The sequence below is a fragment of the Stegodyphus dumicola genome, chromosome 11, assembly GCF_044657685.1.
Source record: "Stegodyphus dumicola isolate Sdum_Otavi_A_Nest chromosome 11, ASM4465768v1".
NCBI lineage: Eukaryota > Metazoa > Arthropoda > Arachnida > Araneae > Eresidae > Stegodyphus > Stegodyphus dumicola.
In genome coordinates this window covers 80,930,555-80,957,458 of record NC_140778.1, presented here as the reverse complement: position 1 = coordinate 80,957,458, position 26,904 = coordinate 80,930,555, and the positions used below count along the sequence as shown (strand labels likewise).

At 33.9% G+C, this 26,904-nt stretch overlaps 1 protein-coding gene across 1 annotated transcript in view; it reads right to left on the bottom strand.

Annotated features, from left to right (window-relative positions):
* LOC118193658 (cubilin-like) overlaps positions 1-26,904 on the bottom strand; it is a 435,777-nt gene that overhangs the window by 138,432 nt on the left and 270,441 nt on the right. The window contains exons 38-39 of the mRNA XM_085826886.1: positions 17,917-18,116; positions 1,843-2,027 (exon numbers count right to left, since the gene is read on the bottom strand). Coding sequence (XP_085683012.1) covers positions 1,843-2,027; positions 17,917-18,116 — 385 coding nt within the window. The remainder of the gene's footprint in view (positions 1-1,842; positions 2,028-17,916; positions 18,117-26,904) is intronic.

Genomic DNA, 26,904 nt, shown 5'->3' with positions numbered 1-26,904 from the left:
TTTTTTTCCCAAATGAATTATAAAACTGACTTAAAATGTATTCAGAAGTGATTTTTTTTTCCGTGGCGTCTGTACGTAGGTATTTACGTATGTACGTACGTCTGTATGTATATATCTCGCATAACTCAAAAACCAGTATTCTCAGAATGTTGAAATTTAGTATATATGACTGTCATAACATGTAGTTGTGAAACCCCTTTTTGGTTCCAATCGGCAGCACCAAAAGTATATAACTGTATATGTATACATATATATATAACAAGCAAGGTAGTTAGTACAATACTGTATGACCAATTTGGTCTAGATAACAGTTTGCGCAATATGCTGCAAAGTAAGTAAAATTAGAAATAGTAGTAAGCTCGCCTAAAATTTACCAGGAGCTGTGGCTCCAAAAAGTTCAACACGTTTTTAAAAAACAATGTCATTGAAGGGTGAGAAATATGCTACACGAGAAAGGAAAAAAAATATAGTAAAATACTCAGTGTTGGAAACTAGTAATGGCAAAAAATACAGTAAAATACCTATGAATGTGCCATTTGAAAAATTAATACATATGAAAATCAAACCAAGTAACAAGTAAAACATAAAACAAACAAAATCAGATAAAAATAGAAAGCGGAAAATGGTAAATTAGCTGAACTCGACTTCCAAACTGGCTTTTCAAGGGAAATATCTGATTTGAACGTCGAATCAAGCTAGCTCCATTACGCGTTTCGCCGAAACAGACAATTGAAACTTTTTCGCAGCATATTGCGCAAAATGTTATCTAGACCAAATCGGTCATACAGTATTGTACTAACTACCTTGCTTGTTATATACACACATATATATATACCGACTCGGTTACTCGGCTCATTGAGCTCAGAATTTTTATTCTTATATGTTGGTAAATTGTGCATTTTTAGCTTAATAAATGATTGAATTATGTTGTTCTTATCTTCCTATTAAGGGTTTTATGTCTTTAGTTAATCTGCATGTAATAGTTGTAGACATATCGGCAATTTAAAAGTTGTTTATGTGCGATTAAGCTTACTTTTTTACCTTAGCAGCCATATTTGTTTACTTTTGAAACTTACCAGAATAGTGAATTATGTCTTTCTGCTTAAGCTGCTAGATTTAAGTTAGGGAAATTTTTACCGCGAATGAGCAAGGTGCTCGCGAGCTGTAAGGAGCGATATATTACACTAATTTTATGCTTTAATGTTATTTTAATAAATATTCTGTTTTGTTTAGTCAAATGGTGACTTTCTAATTGCGAAGTCATCGCATTCTGTTCCTACATAAAAATAATGTTCATAAAAGCCGTCAACAATAAATAAAACGACGTCAACCTCCAATGGACCCCATCACATGTTAATATTAGTGGTAATGAGGTCGCTGATAGACTGGCAAAAGAGGGTAGTGAAAATGAAACGGTCACTGGCACTTCGCTTACTTACCAAGAACTTTACTGAAATGAAAGATCTAAATATAATATGGCGTATTCCACCTACGCATCAATGGTATGCAGGAACATCCCCTGGCTCCTTACTGGAAATCAAATGTGACCATGGCTCCCAGACTGCTTTGGCTAGACTAACAAGCGGCCACTTTAAATGTCTTTCTTTTGACAGTGGCAGAAAAATCCACCTCGCTTGTAAAGCTGTGACCATCCAGCTTCACCGGATCACATACTGGGTTGTATCGGACTTTCTAAGGGGGACTTAACATCCGATCCCCTCACTGTTATTGATTTTTTGGCAGTCAACAGCCTTCTGGAGCTGATCTGATATATGTGAAATCTTTCGAGGATAAACAACAACACACAATAAAGATTACAAGTCAAATAAATCTCATACTCACTCTTAAGGTAGATCTACATGAATGGGATTCACCCAGGTCTACAATGCCAAAATCTATGAAGCGTACACTAACGAACATTCCGGTTGGTACGATTACAGTCCATTCCACATTCGAACGAGAGTATTTGTGCGGATAACCTGGAGACGCAATCTCTCCTTCTGTTCCATTCAGTACATTGCTATGCTCTAGAATAAAACAGAAACACATATAGCACTCTTTCCTTGCCTTCTAAAACTTTAAATAGGTTATTAGAAGAAAGTAGTTGCAGGGCTTACGTTTTAAAATTTTGATACAAAACATGGATATCAAGTTACATAGTTTCTTAAAATAAAATTCAGAATTTTATACAAACATTTTCAACATACCTTTGGCTGAAGAACTTCTTAAAAAACCAAAAAATCTAAGTATTTTATAGTTAGTTAAGAAGACAAAAATAATGGGTTATTCGGTAAATAATTTAGTTTTTTTCCAACAGAGGGTTTAATTCTATTTCTTTTGATGGAATATCGAAACACACTTTATTTACCAGTATTAATCAGGACATCTGCAAAACACTTTTACAGTCATCGAAGATCTACTATAAACACGCTGGAACAATCAGCGACATAGCCTTCACACTGTCAGGCAATAACGGTGGAGACAGCTTCACTGCAAAGCACCAGAGTACAGCTCCCGATTCTGCTTGGTCGTTCTCGGAACTCACGTACTCTCGAGAGACTTTTCACGCTACAACTCGCGATGCACTTGACGACACACAGAGCACAGCCCCCGACTCTTCGGTTCAGTCGTTTCCGGAGCTTAACACACTATGTCGACGATGCACTAATCGCAATACACTAGCACTCGACGACCCACTCGGCACTTGCTGCCCGGCTGTCAACTCGATCGACTCCGCACGGACTGACTAACCCGAGACTATCTCGCACTCGCACTGACTATCAGCTCGCTAGACGAGGCACACTCACTCGACGTACCAGTAGGGTATATAGCTTTCGGCTTGTGTTCGAGCACATTCTGTGCTAAACCGGTAAGAAATCATTCCAGAAGGTCGTCCATCCGTCCATGGTATATCGCCTATTTGGTCGCCAAATGGGCGATTTTTCGCCAAATGTAGCAAACTTACCTTCTTTTGCCATTTTATGGCAACCCTAAACCAGCTTTGCGAGGAAGCTATCTTACCGCGCCTGGACACTTCGTAACAATTAGTTAAAGTTTGGTTTAGATACTTGTCACTTAGGCATCTTCTCTCACTTACAGTTGAGATTAAATTATATGTGAAACTTCCTTTAGAATCTGGGTCGTTCCACTTTGCTTTCCATAGAGTCAAACATTTTGTTTTCAATAAGAATTTCAAACTGTTAAAGGAAATCTTTACTTCAAAATCAATAATTTGATTTTTAGTGGCAGCCTTTACCAATCTATTTGCTAACTCGTTACCAATGGTACCAATATGACTCTTCGTCTAAAAGAGTTTAATATCTCTGAAAGAGCTAAGAAAAATGATCATATCTTTTATTTGTTTAATTAGATCGTTACTTGGATAAACATCCGTAATTGAAACAATTGCGCTTTCGCAGTCACTGTAGATTTCAACAGGATCTAGAGCAGAATTAGAAATAAGACAATATAAGGCCTCTCGCAGGGCCACTGACTCTGCCTGATAAACAGGTATCGTGAGATTTCCTTTGTAAGCTTAGCTTCTCATGTGAGAACACACAAAAGGCTGCTCCCACATGACCATTTAATTTAGATCCATCTGTAAAAACCGTGTAGCCTGTCATGTTGGGGAGGCCTTTATGCCAACAGTCATTATATATTTTCACAGCTGATACAGCAAAGCTTATTTGTGAAAAAGTTCGATTGATTCTATGCAGTAGGTTTTGGTTGGTGCCCTTTGAAATAGGGAAAGTGAAAAGCAGCATTTTCGGCATATTTTACTTTTTTACATTCGAAACGGTAAAAATGCTGTTCAAACAAGAAACACATTATTCGTTGTATATGGAGAAGTGGTATTGACAAAACCCCAGTGTCAAAACTGGTTTTCAAATTTTCGATCCGACAATTTTCATCTTGAAGTTGGAGAGTTGATGGACAGCTTAAAAACACAAGGCACCCATATGTCGAGCTTAGGAGTTTCAAATGACCATGAACGGTCAAAATCGATAAATTTAATCTCTTAACGATCTCACGATTTGTTATTCGCCGGTTTGCGTCGATTAATGCCTTTATTGTGTCTGCATCGGCTTCAACTGTCCTTCCAGAACGTGGTGGACCTTCAAGATATAAATCACTAGAATGAACTTTTGCAAACCAGTTTTGGCATTGGCATTCTGTCATACACATCGGATTCTCCATACACATCGGATAATTTTTTTCTTTCTTGAACAGAATTTTAAACTTTTTGATAGTAAAAACGTAAAATATGCCGAAAATGTTGTTTTTCACTCTCCGTGTTTGAAAGGGCACTAATCAAAAACTACTGCGTAGAATAAATTGCACTTTTTCACAAACAAGTTGCGCTATATCAGCTGCCAAAATAAAGCCCTCTGCTGGGAAAAAGCGAAATTACTTTTCGAACAAATCAATAAAATATCTCAGATCCTTACTTATAAGAGTCAAAAGCACATGCTTAGTAAAATATTTTACAGGTTAAAAAGAGATCAACTATAAATTTAATGAAACCTTAGCCGGTTGTATCGGCACAGATGCATAACTATCAAATAACAAGCTTTGTCTTGGTATCAAATTGGTTTCCATAAGTTTCAAATTTCAATCATTAAAAGATGTTGGAAAAATGATTTAAATGAAGTTTGTTCTCGAATAACTCATTGGCTAGGTTAAGTTAAGCTAGGTTATTTGAATATGGCAAAGCACACGAGGACTATCTGTCTAAAGGAAATGATGTCTTCGTAAAGGAATTCTAAGGAAAACTGGCTTTCATTCACGCTAAACGCAGGAAATTTTACTACACGAAACACAAAAACCAACCACACAGCGAACCTGTGAGCCTGGGATCAATCCTGGATCGAATTCCCAGAATTTAACGGTATGAAGCATTCAGCCACTGTTGGGTTTTGTTAATTCAGTGAATTTTATGCGTAAAAGTAAGGAAAATACTTGCTTTAAAGCTGCTCAAACGGGATAAACTACAGTACCGAAATTCATGGGTTCGAGTCACGGAGATGCAGAGAAGTCCCGGAGAAGACATCTCGTGTGGTTTGATAGTAGGAAAGAGAGGTGGGATCTCACCCCCGGGAAGGTATCTCGGAAAATTGGGGTGAAACTGGGTAAAATTGTATTTTTACCTATATGATGTCCAAGGCACTTGCCAACAACAGATGTAATCTTGTACTCCTTGCCACGAGAAATTTGGAGTGGTTCTGATGATGAGGTCAAACAGGTGAGGTTAGTCCTAACATACACATACACTGTTTTAAAGGAATTGAAGGGTGTTAAATGTTTTACTACCGAGCCTTTTGACCACAAAGACAGGTCAATTTTTTTCTTTTAACAAGCCGCACCTCGCTCATAGTAACGACAACATAATTTTTACAAAATTTTACACTTTACTCCTACAATGTAACTGGTTGTCTACATCTACAGTCAGCATTCAAGTACACCCTGCACATAAAAAATGGAACAGTTCTATAGCTCACATTATACTGGACCAATAGTCGAAATTTAACTTGAGTTTCCCGTGTCTCGAGAGCACGACTTAGGATATATATTAGATTTATATATACCATTGTTCTAACATAAGACACAAATTCCAACTTTTCTGAAATAATGTACCAATTTTTTTTCCATAATTCGATTCTACGACTCAAATTATGCCTAGATATTGAATTGTGTAATTTTTGGTTAGAAATTTATGGAGAAATTTAAAAATTTATCTTGAAGCATTTTTTTTCAGTTTATGCCAAGACTTCTTGAAAGCTTCTTAATTTATAGCAATCTGTTTTCCTCTCTTTTTTTTTTTTTTTTATTGGACACGAGCAGAAGAAAAGGTCTTCTTTCATATTTTCAAATAAGTTTAACCTTATTTGGCGTTATTGTCGCTTATAACTAATATGTTGCATTTCAAAACGCGCTAATATGTAAATTCACGTATACCTTAAGACATTTTGAATAAACATCTCTAACTGTTTGCAGATATGCTTAGAAATACATCTAATTTATGATGATGGTAAAAACTTTATAGGTCATAATTCAAATTTTTTACCTAAAAATTTATCAGATTTATTTTAAAATGCAAATTTTAATAAATCATAAAAAATAGGTGAATTTTATTTGGAATGAACTTAAATTTTGAAATGTGAAAGGAAGAATTAAATAATTTTAACAAAAAAAGAGATAATAATAAATATATATCAAATTGCCGGTATGCTTAGAAATATATCTACTGTAATATGATAGCAAAACGTTATAGTTCATATTTCAACTTTTTTTTCGAAAAATTTATCAGATTTATTTAAAAATGCAAATTTTAATAAATCATAAAAAAGGTGAATTTTATTTGGAATGAACTTAAATTTTGAAATGTGAAAGGAAAAATTAAATAATTTTAATAAAAAAGAGATAATAATAAATATATATTAAATTGCCGGTATGCTTAGAAATATATCTACTGTAATATGATAGCAAAACGTTATAGTTCATATTTCAACTTTTTTTTCGAAAAATTTATCAGATTTATTTAAAAATGCAAATTTTAATAAATCATAAAAAAGGTGAATTTTATTTGGAATGAACTTAAATTTTGAAATGTGAAAGGAAGAATTAAATAATTTTAATAAAAAAAGAGATAATAATAAATATATATCAAATTGTCGGTATGCTTAGAAATACATCTCTGTCATATGATAGCAAAACGTTGTAGTTCATAATTCAACTTTTTTTTCGAAAAATTTATTAGATTTGTTTAAAAATGCAAATTTTAATAAATCATAAAAAAGGTGAATTTTATTTGGAATGAACTTAAATTTTGAAATGTGAAAGGAAGAATTAAATAATTTTAATAAAAAAAGAGATAATAATAAATATATATTAAATTGCCGGTATGCTTAGAAATATATCTACTGTAATATGATAGCAAAACGTTATAGTTCATAATTCAACTTTTTTTTCGAAAAATTTATTAGATTTGTTTAAAAATGCAAATTTTAATAAGTCATGAAAAATAGGTGAATTTTATTTGGAATAAACTTAAATTTTGAAATGTCAAAGTAAGAATAAAATAATTTTAATAAAAAAAGGAGAGAATATGAAATTCAAGTAACATGGAGGAGCTAAAATTTTGATAGCTAATTTTTTAGAAACTGCTCCTGCGATTTTTACAAAACTTGGCACTTTGGCATAAGTTGAGTAATAGAATCGAAATATTGAAAAAATTTCCATGTTAATTGAGAAAAAGTCCGATTTTGTTTCAAAATGTTAGAACTATAAAAAAAAAAAAAAAAAAAAAAAAAAAAAAAAAAAAAAATTCAGATTCCCATCAAAGAAGACATTCCACTGTTCCACTGTTAGAAATAATATCAATGACCTTGTCGTGCTTCCATTTTATCCTTCTGTTAGCTATAAAATTGCACGGATTCTCCAGAAATTCAATTTTCAAGTCGGTTTCTCCCCTATTAATAAAATTCACCCTTCGATTCTAAAAGATTGCGTTTCTGTCTTGAATTCTTGGGGAATTTATAGTATATCATGTCAGTGTGGTTTAAGATATATTGGCCAAACAAAAAGAGCGTTGAAATTTTGTATCAAGGAACATGAATCTTATGTCAAAAAAGGGGAAATTAACAAGTCTTCAATAGCGTATCATAGCTGGACTTTTAACCATAATTTTGATTTTGGGTCTGCAAAAATCATCCAAAGGGCTTCTTCCATAGGCGAATTGGATTTTCTTGAGGCTTTTCACATTCACAAAGATTTAGAAAGTTTAGTTAATGATTTGAAGTCCAATCCAGTCCTTCCTAATGCCTTTAAAATTCTACTGTCTTAATTCAATTATTTTTGCCGATAGATGGCGTTACCTCCTTGCACTTGGTACTACCAGAGGGTATAAAAATCCGTTCAGTGGTTGCTTTCCATTACGGGCCTGCCATAATAAGCCTAGATGCCTAAGATGTACTGGCGAGCATCAGTCGTTCGAATGCCCCGATAAAGGGAAAAACCTTCTACCTAAATGTGTCCTCTGCGGAGGTACTCATGCTTCATGTGACAAAAATTGCCCAGAAAACCCTCTCAATAAAACAGAGAAAAATAAAGAAGCTCCTATACCCACCATTAAAAGCAAAAATAGCCTCATCACTACCAGCCAATCAGGAAGCAGAACCAACCCCACTCTATCATATGCAAAAGTAACAGCAGGCACTCCAAAGCCCTCACCACAGGAATCCAACAACATTAAAATAAAAAGCCAGGACGCAGCAGAAGACTCTTTTGAGGAATTTAAAAGCTTTATTCAAAAACTCCATACCATGTATAGGAAATACAAAACTTCTAAGGACTCCATCAGCAAATTAGAAATTGCCCTAGAGGCACTACAGGTTTTTGAGCAACAAAATGTATAGTACAACACATAATAATTCAACATCAGGGAATAATCATATTAACTACGCTAAATTCATGGTATACAATAGCAATGGTATTAAAAGACAGATCATAGAACTCAAGAATTACATAACCACCAACAATATAGACATCATCCTTATCAACGAGACCCACCTAAAGCCTACAGATTCCTTTAAACTCCCAAATTATGACATTTTCAGAAATGACCGTCTCCACAACAGAGGAGGAGGTGTCCTCATTGCCGCCAATAAATATTTAAACTGCATCACTTACCCTCTCCCTGCACTCCAAAGCATAGAAGCCTGCGGCTGCATCCTTCATAGTAATATACAGACATTCTCATCATCTCAGTCTATAAACCTCCAAATACTATCTTAATGACCAGCGACCTGGACTCTATTCTTAACCTTGGATTCCCTACAATCATAGCAGGCGACCTAAACAGCAAACACCCCAACTGGAACAGCAATGTCATCAATAGTAATGGAGCCATACTCAATAGTTATATGCAATCTAACAATATCATTATCTCAGCACCCAGCGAACCTACATACTACCCGATAAACCTGCACGGCCTCCCAGATGTATTCGACATTGTAATAACGCATAATATCAGCCAAAGCCCATACATTTATGCAGATAACAACCTCTCATCCGACCACTTACCCCTCAGATTCACAATGTATGGACTAAAACATGGTTTACCTCCCCTCCGCAGCAAAATCAATTGGAATCTCTTCGAAACTAAAGTGAAAAATAGCACTATCTCTGCTTCTCCACCCCTCACCACCCGGAATGATATTGAAAATGTTGTTGCACTTCTCACGCGAAATATTAAATCTGCACTTGCAAGTTCCAAAATTATTATTCAAGAAGAAAAAATCTCACTTCCTCAAAATATCAAAAATAAAATCCATGAAAAGAATCGTCTCAGGAAGCAATACCAACGCTCACAAAACCCCCGCGACAAAAATAACTACAATAGATGCCACAAAGAGCTCAAAAGCCTCATGAAAGCCTATAAAGACGATTCCTGGAGGAATTTCGTATCTAACCTTTCTCATACCGACCATTCTGTCTGGAAAATAGCAAAAGCAATTAGAAGAAAACCTGATAACATTGGCCCGGTAAAGAATAACAATCAAATATTACCTAATGCTGCAGATATCGCGGCGCTCTTCGCCGATAACTACAGAATTCAATTTTCCAACGACTCTTACCCCAACCACAACGATATCCACGTAAAACAGCACGTCCAGAATTACATCATTGAAAATATCAATAGCTCCAACACTCCTACAAGCCCAGGAGAAGTCCAGAACCTCATTAACAACTTAAACATCAGAAAAGCTGCAGGATATGACGAGATCTCTAACGCCGCCCTTAAAAGACTTCCTAGGAAAATTATTGTTATGATAATTAATATCTTTAACGCCTGCCTCCGCTACAACTACTTCCCAAATTCCTGGAAACATGCTATTATCTTCGTCCTCAAAAAACCTGGAAAAGACCCATCCTCTACTTTAAACTACAGGCCCATCTCTCTCCTTCCCGCACTTGGAAAACTTTATGAACGTATTATAGTCAATAGAATAAAATCTCACCTCACCAGCCATAGAATACTAAATCAAAATCAATTTGGATTTCGCCCAAGTTACTCCACCACCCACCAAATCACCAGGATTATAGAATTCATTAGCGATGGTTTCAATAAAAAACAGACCACTGCAGGCATCTTTCTCGACATCGAAAAGGCCTTCGATCGTGTATGGTTCGACGGCCTTCTTATTAAAATGATTAACTACCAATTCAATCCAGGCCTCATTCTCCTCATCAAAAATTTTCTCTACAATCGCACCTTCCAAGTAAAAATCAATAACCTCCTCTCTCCCAATCAAACCACCAGCGCGGGTCTAGCTCAAGGATCAATTCTTTCTCCAATTTTATTTAATATCTACGTAAACGATATGCCAGTTAACGACAATATTCTTACAGCCTGCTATGCCGACGATACTGCCTTCCTCAGCAAATCCAGAAATCCACAGACAGCCAGAAAAAACCTCCAAAATCATATTAACACAATAGCCCAATGGTACAGAGCTTGGAAACTCAAAATCAATACTACCAAATCATCTCTAATCTATTTCCGGAAGCACAAACTTAGAAACAATATTGGAAATATACAAATTAATAACCAGGATCTCTCCATTGAAAATACTATAAATTACCTAGGAGTTAATCTTGATGCCAGACTCACCTTTCGCCAGCATATCATCACCACTAGAAATAAAGCCTTTAAAGCCTTCATGGCAATCTTCGCCCTGATGAGCAAAAATTCACATCTAAGTCTCACTACTAAGAAAATCATCTACATTCAGGCGATAAGACCGATTATTCTCTACGCATCTCCAGCATGGGCCTCGACAGCTAAAAGCAATAGAAATATCCTACAAACCTTACAAAACAAGATTTTAAGAATCATTACAGGAGCTCCATGGTTCGTCCGAAACAACGTAATCCACAGAGACCTCAATATTAAACCAATCAACTCAGAAATCCTACGCAATAGTCATAACTTCCATAGAAACTGCGACAACCACCAAGACGACATTATTAGAAACTTAAATAACTACAACTATACTGAAATCCAGCGCCATAGACGCCCAAGAAACATTTTCCACGACCCAAATTGGTAGCTCTCACCTTACAAATTTTGTATATACTTCATTTTATTATTCTTCATTACTTTCGCACTATTTAATCCTTATTTAACCAAGATTTACTGTTTGAAAATGTACATGTTTTTTATTCGCTCAGCAAAAAAATTCACAGCAAGTCAGGTCACATGACCCACACGGACCAATGAAAAAATTTTTGCACAAAATTGACTTTGCTTATTATTTTCTTACGTTATTTATGTATATTATTTTCACCTTATTACTCAAGAATTTTCATGATTTATTACCTCAGTTATTGCACCATGTACTATGTATTTTGCATTCACTATGAACACGTATCTTAACCAAATTCACTATTCTAATGTTCAGGTCACATGACCCCAGCTCAATCCTAGTTCAGAGAGATATCCTACGCTAAATGCCACTGCCACCCCCATGACATTGCCTCCATCCCATGCCAGTTCTCTCACATGCCAATGTATGCCATCATTAATTGCTTATTCTTCACTACGATGTCCAGATTCATCGAATTGCGTCAGGCACGCACCTTCCGCATATTAAGCGGATGACGAAAACTTCACAGGATTCCCTAAATAAGGGTACGATAAACATATACTAGTAAAGGCCCTTCTTAGGGCCGTATACTAGTCACTAGGCCTATGATACGGATACGGATACGCTTTCCATTATTTGAAGTTCAGATTTTGAGCGTAATGTGCATTTGCCCCTCGCTCCCTATTTTAACTTCGCTAATATTTCTTTATGCTTGATCAGACAGCCTGGCTCAGTAAAAGTAGGCGGCCAGTGCAACTCTGATTAAATCTAGTTATAACCACGTGCAGTGCTGATAAGCATCACGTGTTTCTGTGATTCCTATTTTCTTCTTTCTATGTATTTCTTTCTCCTGATGAGGAGGGACCTTTAGCTGCCCTCGAAATCGATTGAGTGTTTCATTATACCTACGCTAAATATAAGGTTGTTTTTTACGATTTTGATTGTTAGAACTATGTTAGAAACTATGTTAGAACAATGCTACATATAAATCTAATATATATCATAACTTGCGCTTTTGTGACGTGGAATACGCAAGTTAAATTTCGACATTCGGTCCAGTAGAACGAGAGAAACTCTCCATCTACTTCAGGACTTTTATGATATTAAACAGAAAATCCACTAGCGATCCATTGCTTAAGTGGCAAAACTCTGTTTGAATTTCTTGAGCTCTATTCCTGCGACAGAATGGGTTTATAGACTCACGTTTCAAGGGTTTTTTTAATGTATAACAAGCCACCAGAAGCTGAGCGGTAAAAGTCGTTGAACGCTGGTTGTTCGGTCAGATGTTCAAATCCTGCGAATAAGAGAATTTTGTGGTTTTCCCCATGTTCAACTTGTACACAAGTCAGTTTCCCTCAGAAAGTCCTCCACGAAAGAATTCCTCCCTTTAGGCAGATAACCCTCTCGTTCTTTGCCATAATTAAATAAACCAAACTAAGCTTATGTATAACCGATACTCGAAACTCCATATGATGTTCATTAGAAAAACCTTTCACAGGCAAAAAATCCTTGAGGGATTTACTGCAATAAAACCATCAACGATTCCCCAGTCAGTATGGTTACAGCCGAGAACATTGCAACAAAAACATCGCAGAACGAAACGTGTGGAGAAAACAACGCAAGGCGAAAACGTCGTGGTACAAGACATCGTGGGAGAAAAGAAAGCAAAGAGAAGACATCGCAGTTCTAAAACATCGTGGTGCAAGATATCGTAAACCTGGCAGTTTAAAAACATCGTCTTCGAAAACATCGTGCTAAAAAATAAAGCACCTACAAATCATCGCATGACGATAACATCGCAGACATGCGTTTACCTCATACAGTCACTTATCTTCTTTTTTTCTGTATTATTTATTAAACAATATTTTACAAAAAAATTTATTTATTATTGACCTTTATTAGTTAAAGTAAATTAAGTAAGTTTAAATTTCTAGTAAGTTCTGTATGTTGCATTAATTTTTTTACTCATTTTAAGTTTTAAAATGCTTAAGTGTCCTTTTTATTTTTTTCAGCAAAATTTTATTAGTTAATTGAAAATACGAAATGCAAAAGTAAAAATATTCATCTTTTCTTCTTCCACTCACAGATCATAACGCAAATATGCATTTACGACATTTAAAGCATGAGAAACGCATGTCTGCGATACTATCATCATGCGGTGATTTGTATGTGCTTTTCTTTTTACCATGATATTTCCTACAACGATGCTTTTAAACTGCGAAAGTTTTTGAACCGCTTTAATTTCGAAGGCGATATTTTGTGCAATGGTGTTTTAGAAGTGCGATATTTTCTCTTTGCTTTCTTTTCTCCCAGGATATTTTATACTATGACATTTTCGCCTTGCTTTGTTTTCTCCACGACATGCTCGTCCACGATGTTTTTGCCGCAATGATTTTGGCGGATACCAGTCAGATTGGAGGATTTGTTTTTGACTGAGGACCATGGACCGATTCCCTGATATTCTTGATCATTCTTAGTAATATGCTGATAATGTAAAAAAAGAGTTCCTGATCTTTCTAATAAATAAAACGCTACAAATCAAATATCTGTAGCTGTGTGTTCGAACTCATCGATTTGCAGTTTAAAAAGTGAATGAAATGCAGCTAGCTACTAAGACATTTTTTGGAGTGTTTGCTTTAGGTAAAATATATAAGTTTTGCGTTTTTAGAAGCGAAAAAAATGGGAATTTAGAAAGTACTTCACAGAGAAATTAGTAAAAACAACATCTCTTCCCCAAAAAACATCTGCTATAACATACGTTAAATTTTTCAACGGGTAATTAGGGACTGATACACATTTTAAGAAATAAATTTACATATATATGATTTGGATTGCAAAAATATATTATATATATTGCAAAAATTTCGCGAAAATTCCAGATTGCAAAAATTTCCAGAAGGTACTTTTCTGTTAGAAAACACGATACAAACAATATGTATTTAAAATGGTCATATGAAGAAAAGTAGGAATTAAATTTTTCCGCCTAACGTAAATTCTTACACCACCTCTGAAATCCACGTTCTCGTCATTTCTTTATTTAAGATGAAATAGTCTTACACATGCATTTTTTCCCTATATTAGAAATGGTTGCTTTTAATTTTTTTGTAAGATGAGGAGTAACTTACTAATTAGAAATTTCTGCGCAGATGACTGTATACGCCATGGAGGTAGGAAGTAAGATGGAGTCGCCCTAAACAAATTTCTCCCATACCCTGCTCTGAAGCACCGGCGATCCCTACGTGGTGACCAAAACATCGGGTCATTTACCATTGAGTTCAATGGGATTTGACGCGTTCGGATATAAATATTTTGTAATTACGTCGCAAATATACATATAAATGTATATATTTTCTTTTTCTACAACACTTCAGAGTCCTAAGTATGTGAAAACAACATATTTTTAAACAACATTTCATTCTGAAAGGAATTAAATGCTATACTTTTCACAGGACAGTTTTCTCAGAATGGTTTAATTTGAATGAAATATTTTCACAAGTTTTCGTTAATTACACTAGGAAAAAAAATTAAGGTAATTCAATTTTATTCGGTTAAGGTACAAAAATTAAGATCAAAGTTTATTGTATTATTAATATTAAAATTATGCATTATTTCTTTTCTATTTATAGAGCTTCTTCCTAAAATACTTTCTTAAATATGACATGATTTTTTGGCTTCTGAGGCATCTTTTAAATCGAAAAAGGTAAGTCAATTTATAATTAATGCTCTATTTGGTTCATTTTAAATTAGAGAATTATTAGGAATTAGCGAAATACTTTAAATAGTACTTGACTTTCTCTGAAGATTTCTGAAATTTAATAAAATAAGTTTTTTTTAAGTATTATTTAAAACTTGGAACCGAGTTATTATAAAATGTAACAGGAATAATTCTTTTAATTATACTTATCAGATTTTTTTTTACCTTTCATTTCAACAATACATATTCTAAAACTCTTTATTACGTTCTTAAGTGCGCATCTCATAGCATTTGCTTTAGAATACCTTTTAACAGATTGCTTTCCAATACGAACAATTCTTGCTTAAATAGTTTTATAACGTATTTGTCAACAGGATTTCAATTATATGTTTACAATTCAATATTAAGGTTATTATATATTTAGATAACATTTATAATCATTATAAATTAGATACATTTAATAATTAGATTTCTTCACAGTACTTTCACAGTTGTTTATAAGTGAATAAATTCTTCATTTCAAATACATTTATAAATAATTTAATGACCTGCGTACGTTAAGAAGCCAGCATAAAACTCGAATTTCCGAGAAAAAAAAAAAGACTTGCGTGAGAAAGATTTAACAATCTGGAATCAATAAGAGGACCATTCATGATCGGACCTCTTTTGGCAGGATATACAAATGTTTTCACCTCCGTCGATTACCCTATTTTCAAATTCTGTGTGGTGTGGTGTATTTAGTTATGGCAAAGCACACTAGGGCTATCTGCCTAAGGGAAGGGATGCCTTTCGTGGAGGACTTTCTAAGGGAAACCGGCTCGTACACGTTACACACGGGGAAAACCACGAAAGCGCCCATGCAGCCAGCCCGTTCGCGGGATTCGAACCTCGGACCGAACTACCAGTGTTCAGCGACTTTACCGCTCGGCCGCTGGTGGGCATTTTCAAATTCTGAATAAGCTGTCTTGATGATGTAGCACGTTCGACGTTCGCATGGTCACATCATTTTGAACGCACATGGTACTTCCGCCAAATTCGCAAATGTATCCCTCCTCTGTTCCACACATTTGTGTAAGACTGTACATAATTTTACACAAATGTGTGGTTCCAAATCAAGGGAAAGCTAACTTATTGGCATATCTGTGTGTATATTTATTAATTTTGACGAGGATTGCAGCATTTGATGGTAATTTTATTTTTAATTAACCCAAATAAGTAAAACGTGTAAGCGCAAAGTGATTATTTTCCAGATATTTAAAATTAAAACGATGAGCTTAAAATGGGCAGCAGTAAAGCCTCTCCTCTAAAAAATTTTAAAAAGTACATGTTAAATAATATATGGATATGAAAAAAAAATGTGTTTTATTTAAAACATTTTGGCGTTTGGAAAATAAAATAAAAGTAGCGAATACTCTATAAAGGGTATCGAAAGACGTATACAATTTTAAATGTACCGTAAGGTGTTTTTCATTCTTTAAGCATAACATTTTTCTTAAAATCTATATTTTTGTAGTTCAACAGCTTAGAATTTTATAAAACAAATTCATAATCAAAATCGCTGTTGTTAGTTATCGAAAAATAACCAAGATGTGATTTTTGCCTAAATGTCACTAAACTATCCAAATTGCTATTATCCATCACACTATGAATGTTTATTTCATGCGAAAGTGTCCCTTTTTCTATTTTTATGGAACTGTCGTGTGTCGAAATACTATCAGAACCCTGTCAAGCGAGCTTCTGAATGTAAACAAAGAACACCCCATCTGGTGACCCAAGCTTCAAAGCAGTGCTTCACTTCTAGCGGCGGTTGGCTCCTCCTTCCTTTCCTACCTCCATGGTATACGCATACAAATTTTGTACTGTCCTACTAAAAATGTTTCATATACCAATATTCCGACAGCCTACCTTATTTAGTTTATTTTTACTTCCTTCTTCGAAGAAAAGGAAGTATTGTAATAGCGAAAAATTTCGGTTATCATATTTTAAAGAAAATGTCTATTTTGACTCTCGAAACCATTTGAACGATGGTTTTGCATGACAGTTGTATGTACGGACAGGATAAAGTATTCTTTTTTCCAAAACGGATAGCAAAATGGGTTTAAATGGATTCAGAAGAAATGTTTTCATGCCGTTTGTACGTACCTATGTATTTCACATAACTCATAAAGCAGTAGCCGTAGAACGTTGAAATGTTGTACACGGAAGTGTTATAACATATAGTTAGGAACACCCTTTACTTTTTCGTAGCAATTGACCGCAACAAATATAAATATATATAACTCCACTCTGTTACCCGGAGTTTTTATTCTTATAGATTGATAAATAATGCATTTTTTGCTTTAAAAGTGATTGAATTATATTGTTCCTCTCTTCCGCTTATGGTTTAGTTAATCCGCATGCAATGGTTGTCAATAGTTGTAGAATCATCAACAAAGTAAAACGATTAAGGACCGCTAAGCCTAACTGGGCCGCCATTTGTTTACATTTGAAACTCTTAGAAGAATGAATTAAGTCAGTTAGTGCACAAATTTCAGTGTCTTCCTGCCCGCTGGCCGAATTGCTTGTTTTTGTGTAAAATGTCTAATTTTGATTGCAATTTTTTTATAGCTGTTTTTAAGTATATTTGGTATTTTAGGTTTTTCTGTATTCTGCAATTTTCAATGAAGATGTTTCGAGTTTTTATGTATTTTTGTGTTCCCGCGAAGTGAGAACTGAATTGATTGAATGAAAAACAGTTCTCTTATTAAATTCGAGGATAAAAGGTACTGCAAAAATTGTGTATGATTTTAGAAGCCGTACAAGAACCTCATGTGGTTGTTCACAGCAGATATGTTTGAATTATGAGTGTACAGCAAATTATTGAACATATATTTAAATCGTGATATCTTTATAAACACTTTGCATTAGTCATCTGTAAATGAAGCAGAAAGGAAAAAACTGTAAAGAAATTAATAAAATATTGAATTTAAATAAATATTATCTTCATCTTATCTGTAGAAATTTTCTACATAAGTTCTACAAGTTTGTTTTACAATTAATAGAACAGAAACATGCAACTGAATTTTTTTCACTTACGTATTGAATATTGCGCAGAGAATCCATTTGATGTTCCTATGTCATCCGATCTAAATTTGATCCAAAGTTTGTGAGCTGCTGTTAGATTACTTGGCATTTCACTCCCACAGTACCTCCCAATCATTGGTCCGGAAGCATCGTTCTTGTGTATTTCAACGTAATCTTTATTACAATACTCACTGCTTTCCAACACAAAGCTCCTGTTGAATATAAGAATTTTAAAAATGAAATGCATTTTTTGCATACTAGGTAAGTATAAATAAAATTAAAAATTAAAAAAAAAAAAAAAATATGAAATGTTTCAGTCTTAAATTACGTCCAAAAGGGCTTTTTTTTTAAACGATTTGTGTGTTACCTTTACTTATTAAATATCATGTTCTTGGCACTTAAACCATAAAACTCAGTTCAACAGCAATATCGCAAAATAATTTTAAAATGAGCACATTTTTAAAATTTCCAATACGCAGTCTCGCTCGCTGGAGACAAAAATATTTTTTTCTGTACAACGTTGTCATTGCTCGCTTTGAAATACTTGAGTTTGCTAATCAAAAATTCTTTAATGCATGGGAAATTATAAAGTAGATAATAAAACAAATTCCAAATTCTAAATTAGGGTAACCAGATGCTCATATTCGGTGAAAGATTACGTCATTCGAAATTTGATGGCTGTAGGTACTGCTGTTTTATCACAATGCGAGAAACATACATACATTTATGCAGGTTCTTCATTATTTAATTTCTTTAACTATAGCGCCGAGCGATAATATTTGGTGGCGACAATGTGAAAAGTAAACCAACATTTATAGTGAACCAACGCAAAATGCCAAAAAGAAATTAATAGTCCTTCAGGGCAAATTGCCCATTTGGACTAAAAATAAAAAGTCGTCTGCAACTTTAACTTTCCATGGCAACTTTACTCGTTTTCTTTTTTTTGATGGCGATGCCACAATAGAAAAGTACAACTAAAAGATGTCACAAACGGTACATTTTCACTAAATAGAGTTTGTCTTGTATGAATGAAGTTTACGCAGGTTGGGCTGTAAAATACTTCGGAAATTGCGTTCTTAAAATTAAAAAAAAAATTCAAATTCCTTAAATTTGTCTAATATAGAAACAGGTTTCCATCTGATAATGCCACCGATATTTAAAATTATATTCACAGCTTGAGATTGTAATTATGATAAAAATATAAAACCAATTTGTTACTCACTAGTTTCTTCATATACTCATGTAATTTATGTATTTTAAAATTACAATAACACTAACCACATACTTTTAGAAAACTTTCCCTGTCTTTTTTTAAAGAAACTGCTTTGCCTATTCTAGGTAGAGCGGTGGCTTCGGAATAAAATATTGTTCTCTTATATCTACTGTTTTAAATTTTGCTTAAATTGTTTCTTCAGTTCGCTTTTCTCCGCAAAAGCGTTCATAAAGGTAATTCAGAAATCTGGTATTGAACGTGTGTAACGATGATTCAGACATGATTGATTATTTTTCGATTAGATGTTTTTTACTGGAAAATAAAATATTCCGCAAGAAGTCCCAATAATTAAATGTTAAAGCAATGGGGATTTTTAGGCCGAATTTATTGTTATACAAGTAAATAAAATGCTTGCACAAATGAATAAAATAATCCTCATAGTTACCATTACGATGTTTCATGTACAGAAGTTTTGATTGTGACCTAATAATAATTTAGAGTTGTTCTCTCTGTGCAATGTTTGTTTATACTCTTATAAACTTTGCTCCACATAAATGTTTCCACAAATTGTTATAAGATTTAAGCATACCTCCCCCCAGTCATATTCACGTCCACTCGGCTTGAGAACTCACTAAAGGACTTCTCACTACAATGCCCACAATTGGATAATCTGAGGTTACTGGCAAGTAATACCTAAACGCTAGAAACTCAGTATAATCACGCAAGTGTCAAAGTATCAGTTATCTCTCACTTCATCTGAGCTGGTAAAGCGCAAGAGACCAACAATGTACCAACCTATATTCACACTGAATTTTCCCATTTTTAGCTATTGTCTATTTTCTCCTTTCTGTTATACTGCAAATTGTGTTTTTCATTATTTTACTTGCCAATTATTGCTTATCAAAAGAATAATTTTTATGAAATTTTAAAAATCTTGCAAGAGATGGCGCAACCAGAGCTCCAGTCAACTAAAATGCTTTTGTTCCCTACTAATAGATGGCGCCACACGAGCACCTCATTTGTTCAAAGTTTACTTGTTCTACGGACGGCGGCACAGGAGACTCCGTCGCTAGTACTCTCTGAGTTCTAGCACAGCATGTGTACAAGTACTTCCATATTATTGGATACAACTTTCTCGATTCTTCAAGCATTTAAAAGTCAAGTATCATATATTGGTAAAGGCCGTTTAATGGTCGATTGCCTCTTACTAAGTGATAAGACATAGACATAGACATAGATCATTTCTGTTCACTTTTTGAATATCGGATGTGGAGTAAAACGATCTTTAATATAGTGGGTGCTTCGAAATTTATAATCATCAGTCCTTTGGTATTTAATTAGGAAAATGCTCAAAGTAAGACCCACTGTGGAAGTATTTCAGGTTACTGGGAAGTAGTGCTATGTACAGGACAATTATTTCTGCATCAAGGTATAAAACCAGCCCTTTAATCGCTCTGTCAAAGTTTTTCTGTAAACGTGGATTGCAGTTGAAATTCAACTAATGGGAAAAGAATAAAACTTCCAGATTTGTTTTGCGATGGCGTGAAAATAGTATTGATGCGTTTTCAAGCCACGTGGACCTATGAGCAATTATGTGCCTGAACACTGGTAATTCGACCTAAGCTCGATTCTAGGCAGAGGTGCTGATTGCATAGTCGTTTTCAGGATAGGTCCTCTGTTTAAGGAACATACTAACAGTTACACTTGAAACTCCCTCCAAGAAGGATATACCTATTTGGCAGACAGCCAACGTGTGCTTTGCTGTAATCAAATAATACACTTATTAGTATATAGAATAGATAGATAGATAAAAGATAAAGATAAAAGAATAGATAACCACTTTATTTGCAGCCCTAATATATAAATGTAACCTAGCAATGTAACTTAGTACAACCTAGTAATTAAAATGTTCTTGTCAAAAGACTTAAAAACTGCAACTAAATATAGACTTGTTTACTGGTGTGGTACACTGCTGATCGAAAGTGCACACTGAATGCAAAGCCTAAACTTAAAAGACCTTGGATTTTATTCATCGAAGCTCAACTGTCATTGCAGAAACTTTTGGGTTTGTGGAGAATGTGCAGGGGAAAAAAAAAGGAGTAACTATTATTTGGATAGGTGATACCAGACGAAGAAGGAAGATTTGACAGGAACATGAATAGATGTAAATTCTAAATAATTTTATAAATTGCTTAATAGATTTCTTGATTTGTTGTTAGCTTTCACCCCAGATAGGTTGCCATATTTTCTATATATACCAGATGCTTCACTTTCCTGTATATCTATTCGATGAACGATACATTTTTTTATGAAATTTCCGAACTAATTTTCTTCATATGTTGAATGAATATCTTCTATACCACGTTTCTGTGGCTCAGTTAAAAATCGCTTAATTGCTTCTTATGGGTAAATCCAAAGATTAAATATTAGGCTGCCTATAACCACTTTTGGATTAATGGATAATGAATTTGTGTGCTAATGGATTTATGGTATAAAAATTATTTCATGTTTTCTACCATCGGTCTGTTTTTACCCTTATAGCGTGTTAAAAATTTTGCAATGCATTCTTAATACCTCATAGCATATTTTCTTAGTAAACGGAATTGCAAAATGTACGCATACCCAATACAAGAACTCAAATTATACACATTGTAAGAACTCGGAATAGAATAAAATAAATAATTACATAAATAATTGGTTTCTATTTAAAAATAAAAACTTAGTACTCGTCTTGCCATATGATAAAACGAAATATAGAATAATAAAAAAATTAAGTGAAGTGGAAGAATAATATTGATTTTTATTGTCTTTCCTTTTTCAATGTAAATTTTACAACGGATTAAAACACTTTCATAAAATTTTTTTTTTTTGAGAAATATTTTTAAGAAATTTATGAAATGAAGTATACAAACGATTGCTGAGAAATTCGAATAAATAGACAAACGATTCTATAATAATATTTTAACCCCTAATTCTTTTTTAAATCATCCACAATGCTATCAGCTTTATATTTTCCTCAATTTTGCCAGACTAGGACAAATGTATATTATTACAATAATTATTATCGTCTTGGTGGGTGTTTTGCGGTTTGACTGTCTTACGGACCGCATAGCGTAGTTAATACGGGTAAATTAATTTCTGTGCTACGACTGCCACTACGACAACTTTACTATGACCAAACTATTGCAAAAGGCATAACTACTAAAACTAAAGACCTGAAGACATAGCAGAAAAATCGGAGGCAAGGAGAAGATAGAAACAAGGAGGGGCACAGCCAAGCTGGGCGGAGAAAAGCAAGTCGTCGTGAAAAGAATCTCTATAATGTCGTGCCATCTGTAGAATTGCTGTGCTAATATCGCAGAGCGTATTTATTAATACATCATACGGTATATTCCCGAGATGTGGAGATCGCGAGCACTGCCCACTCGTTTAGTCCATTTCGTGTAAGGTCCATGGAACACACTATTGTACAAAATATACCTGCAAATAAGTTATGCCAAATCATGATAATTGCTCCAAATTAATATAATTGCTATTCACAACATCTCCAGCTTCCCTTAAATGCCATAATTGTTATCACCGTTACTAAATGCTTTGCATTCAAAATTCTTCATGAACTTTATGCTAGCAAAGAAAAAGAAACATAAATTTTAAGGTGACGCCTGGGAATCTGCAAGTGCGACTTCGTCGCTTAACGAGACACTATTGTGATTGATGAAACATTTCTTTTTTGTTGATGTACCATTTTCCAACTATACCTGTTCTAAATAATCGCTCAGACTGTCCAAACCATAGCGGAGAATTGTGAAGAGAGAGCTAATCTTGTTGAATATGGCGCGGTAGAAAATGAAGTAGTATTTATTGTCTAAATAGAAATTCAACTTTAAAATAGTAAGCTCAGAATAAACAAAGTTGCGAAGGCGGAGCTATGTGACGTCCATAAATGGGTGGGACTAAGGTTTCTATTTTCTCCAATATTTTCAAACAACGCCGAAAGTGAATCAACGCAAAATGCCAAAACGAAATTAATAGTCCTTCTGGGCAAATTGCCCCTTTGGATTAATTTTTTTTCATTCCTTATCTGTTTAGCCGGGATATTGCTGTTACAACGCAATGTTTCCGGCTCTTGACGCTTAAGCCCAATGGGCGCATGACGGTGAAAAATCTAGACTGGTAGGTGGGAGGAGTAAGGAGGTGGATTTTAATAAAAATCTGAAAGCTTTTATATTACTTGCAAGGGGGCGTTTTTTCATTTACACCCACATACACGTTTCTAGACCAATTTGGTTTAACGACCCTTTCGGTTAAAAATATTTAGAAACAGCATATATTTAAAATTTCCGATAGTCAGTCTCGCGAGCTGGAGACAAAAATGTTTTATTCTGTACAGTGTTGACACTTCTCGCTTAGAAATCGTTGAGTTTTTTTAATCAAGAATTATTTTAACTTTTACTAAATATGAAATAGATAATAAAGCAAATTGGAAATTCCAAATTCGCGCATCCAGGTGCCCATATTCTGGTGGACAATTAAGTTATTCAAGATTTCATGGGTCTAGGTATTATTGGTTTTTCACAGTGCGGGAAACATACTACATACATAATTTAATTTTTTAAATATGGTATAGGGCGATAATATTTGGTGGCAATGATTTCAAAACTTATTCAACAGTTTTTAGCGGTTCAACTCAAAATGCCATTCTAACACTAACAGCCATTCTGAGCTAACAAGTACTTTTCTTTCTGTCTGCAAAGGAAGACAAGTTGCAAACAAGATTTATGTAAAAAGTATAAAATACTGCAGAAAACATTCCCCAGTATGAACTGGAAACACAAAAGAAAGAAAAAACACAACAGCTCTCTACCACGTATAGATTATATAAGAAAAATAATTTTTATTTCTTGAAATAATTGTGTAAACGTTAATATAAAAATTAATTAAATACTTATCATTGAACATGTATATTTAAAATTATATCATTTGTATAGTTTACTATTCGGTCAGTCCATAATTTCGTGAGCATTTTTTTTGTAAATTTTTAAATAATATAAAAAAACACAATTTAACATTTTAATCAATTATATATTTTACTCCATTATCTACAATGTATCGCCATCTTACAGGCAGCTTTTTTATGCCATTGCTGTAGAAAGACTGGTTTCGATGCAAAAAAACTTGAAAGTTCATTGTGTGCATCCTGTTTAGAATCGAATTTTTTTACCAGTAAAAAATTTTGTAAGGCACGAAATAAGTGCAAATCTCTTGGGGCAATATCTGGGCAGTAAGCAGGATGTACCAAAAGCTCCCAATTAAATTCACTAAATTTTTGCAGCGTTGTTCGAGCCGTATGCGGTCTAGCGTTATCGTGATGAAACAATACTTTTTTGATATTCACCAATCGTGGCCGTTTTTTTGTTCAATTCTGAGTTTAGACGGCAAAGTTGTTCACTAGAAACTTCTGAACGAATCGTTTAATTTGGTTCTAACAGTTCAAAACGTCCTGAACGGGGTTCATAATCAATGCTGCTTTTTCCAATTTAAAATTTTTGAAACCATTTCTGGGCAGTCCTTACATGTGTTCAGCATATACACTATTAATTTTTATCGCTGCAAACCTGGCAGATTCACAACACGAAAATAAAAAATGTAACATAGCACGTTTATACTGATTATCTATATTCATCTTCTATGGGTATTAAAATGCGTTCGATATTGACGAAAGTTGGTGATGAATTGAATAATATGTTAGTCAAACGATGGCAAGTTTCAACAGGTTCAAAATTGTATTGTTTTAGTAAATGCGTCATAGTGAATTGCACGCATACTCTTAATGCGCACAACTTATGGACTGACCGATAAAACAATATCCGATTTGAGGTGACCGTCATGGGTGTTGTCACCAGTTATGAAGAAATTGATAGTCACTTATGGTCATCAAACAGGTGACCACTGTAAAACGGTGAACTAAGTTTAATTAGCATTCTAAAATTAAAATTAATTGAAGAACACTTATATCCATTGAGGCTGTTCGCCATTGAAGAACTACAAATTGGCAATCACTAACGATCAGCTGTTTTAGGATTTAGCGTTTTACCTTTGATTTAAATGCAAATTGCAAAATTCTAAACCCTTTTTGAATATGTGTGTCTCTTCAATATTTGTACTTGGCGTCTATTGTAATAACTGACAATTTTCCTCGAAAGATTTTAATTAGTCATAAATTTGATGCATATTTTTGCATTTAAGTAAGTGCTTTTATATCTTTGTATGTTCTGATGCAAGAACATACAAAGATATAAAAGCACTTTTGTTTTTATAACTGAATTTCTCCTAAATTATTAGCACTATTTCTCAAAGTATTTATCTTTTTGGTACTCCGTCATTTTACTATTACATATATTTATTGTAGTTTATTAAAATTTATAAAACATTTTGTACTCTAAAACTTTTGAGAATTGATCTTCGCTTACGTCCGAAATTGAGACTAATCTTTTCTCACATATGTAAATATTTATTCATCTTATTAAAACATTTAAAAGTTGCAATTAATTATAAAATACTTAATACATATTTTTTTTCAGGTGGCATCAGAACAAGTTATATCCTAATGAAAGATCAGAAAGTCTTTTACTTTTGTACTTAATTGTCTTTTTGTAATAGATGTTATGTTTTAATTGTTAGAAGAAAATGTTTTAAAATTAACAATTAAAAATGTTTACGATTAAGGTTTCGCAGTTAATACATATATAATTCAGAAACATGGCTTTTTTACTTAGCTACTTCTTTATAAAAAGTAAAGCATCTTCAGATTTATGTATTTTATTTTAATTTGCATTATACATGGATTCATAATGTATTAGGTATATTTATGTTTAATGTTTAAACCTCAAAGAACATTTTTGGAATTGTTTACAGCTTCAATAAATCAGAATGTTGTTTATCTGGCTTACAAATGGACTAAGAAAAACAGATAATGGAAAGAAGAGTTTCGATAAACAAGATTGATGTTTTCCCATTAGCAGAATTTAAAACTCAGAATTTGACTCAGAACATGATGTGTACTCATATATAGATCATGAATTTTCTTAAATATATCACACACAGATAAACACACCATATGTTATAATTTTAGATTTTCAACGCTCTTAGATGGGCTACGTTAAATGAATCACACTTCTTACAAGGTGTGTAAATAAAGTAAAGAGAGTGAATTTTTATAAACTTTTATTCGATTAAAATTATAATCTCACAATCTCTCATTTAAAATAATCGCTTTGGGAAGACACAAAACTTTAGAAATGATTTTCCTAATCTTCATAGAAATCCTGTAATCAGATTTTGGAATTATCTTCAGCTAGTCGGGTACGGTTGTTTAATACGGTTTAGCTAGTCAGTTATGGTTGCTTTCTAGTGCCCTTTGAAGTGAGATTTCTATCTAGATTTCGTTCTATCTTGGGAATAGAAAAAGGTATTTGACCTCAAGTCTGGCGAGTAAGGAAATTGAATAGCCACAGGGATTCGTTTACTTGTCCAGAATTCATAACTGACAGTGCAGCGTGACAAAGCACGTTGCAATAATGCAGCATCCAGTTGATTCTCATTCTTGGCCTCACATGCATGGCCCTTTTTAGAAGTCTTTCAAGAAATTCTCACTAAAAGTGCTGATTAATTTTCGCCCTGGAGGCACAAACTCTTTGCAAATGATTTCCTGGCAGTTGAAAAAACAAACCAGTACGCCTTTTACACTTTAGCAAAGGAAGTTACGTGAAAAATTTCAGGTATCATAT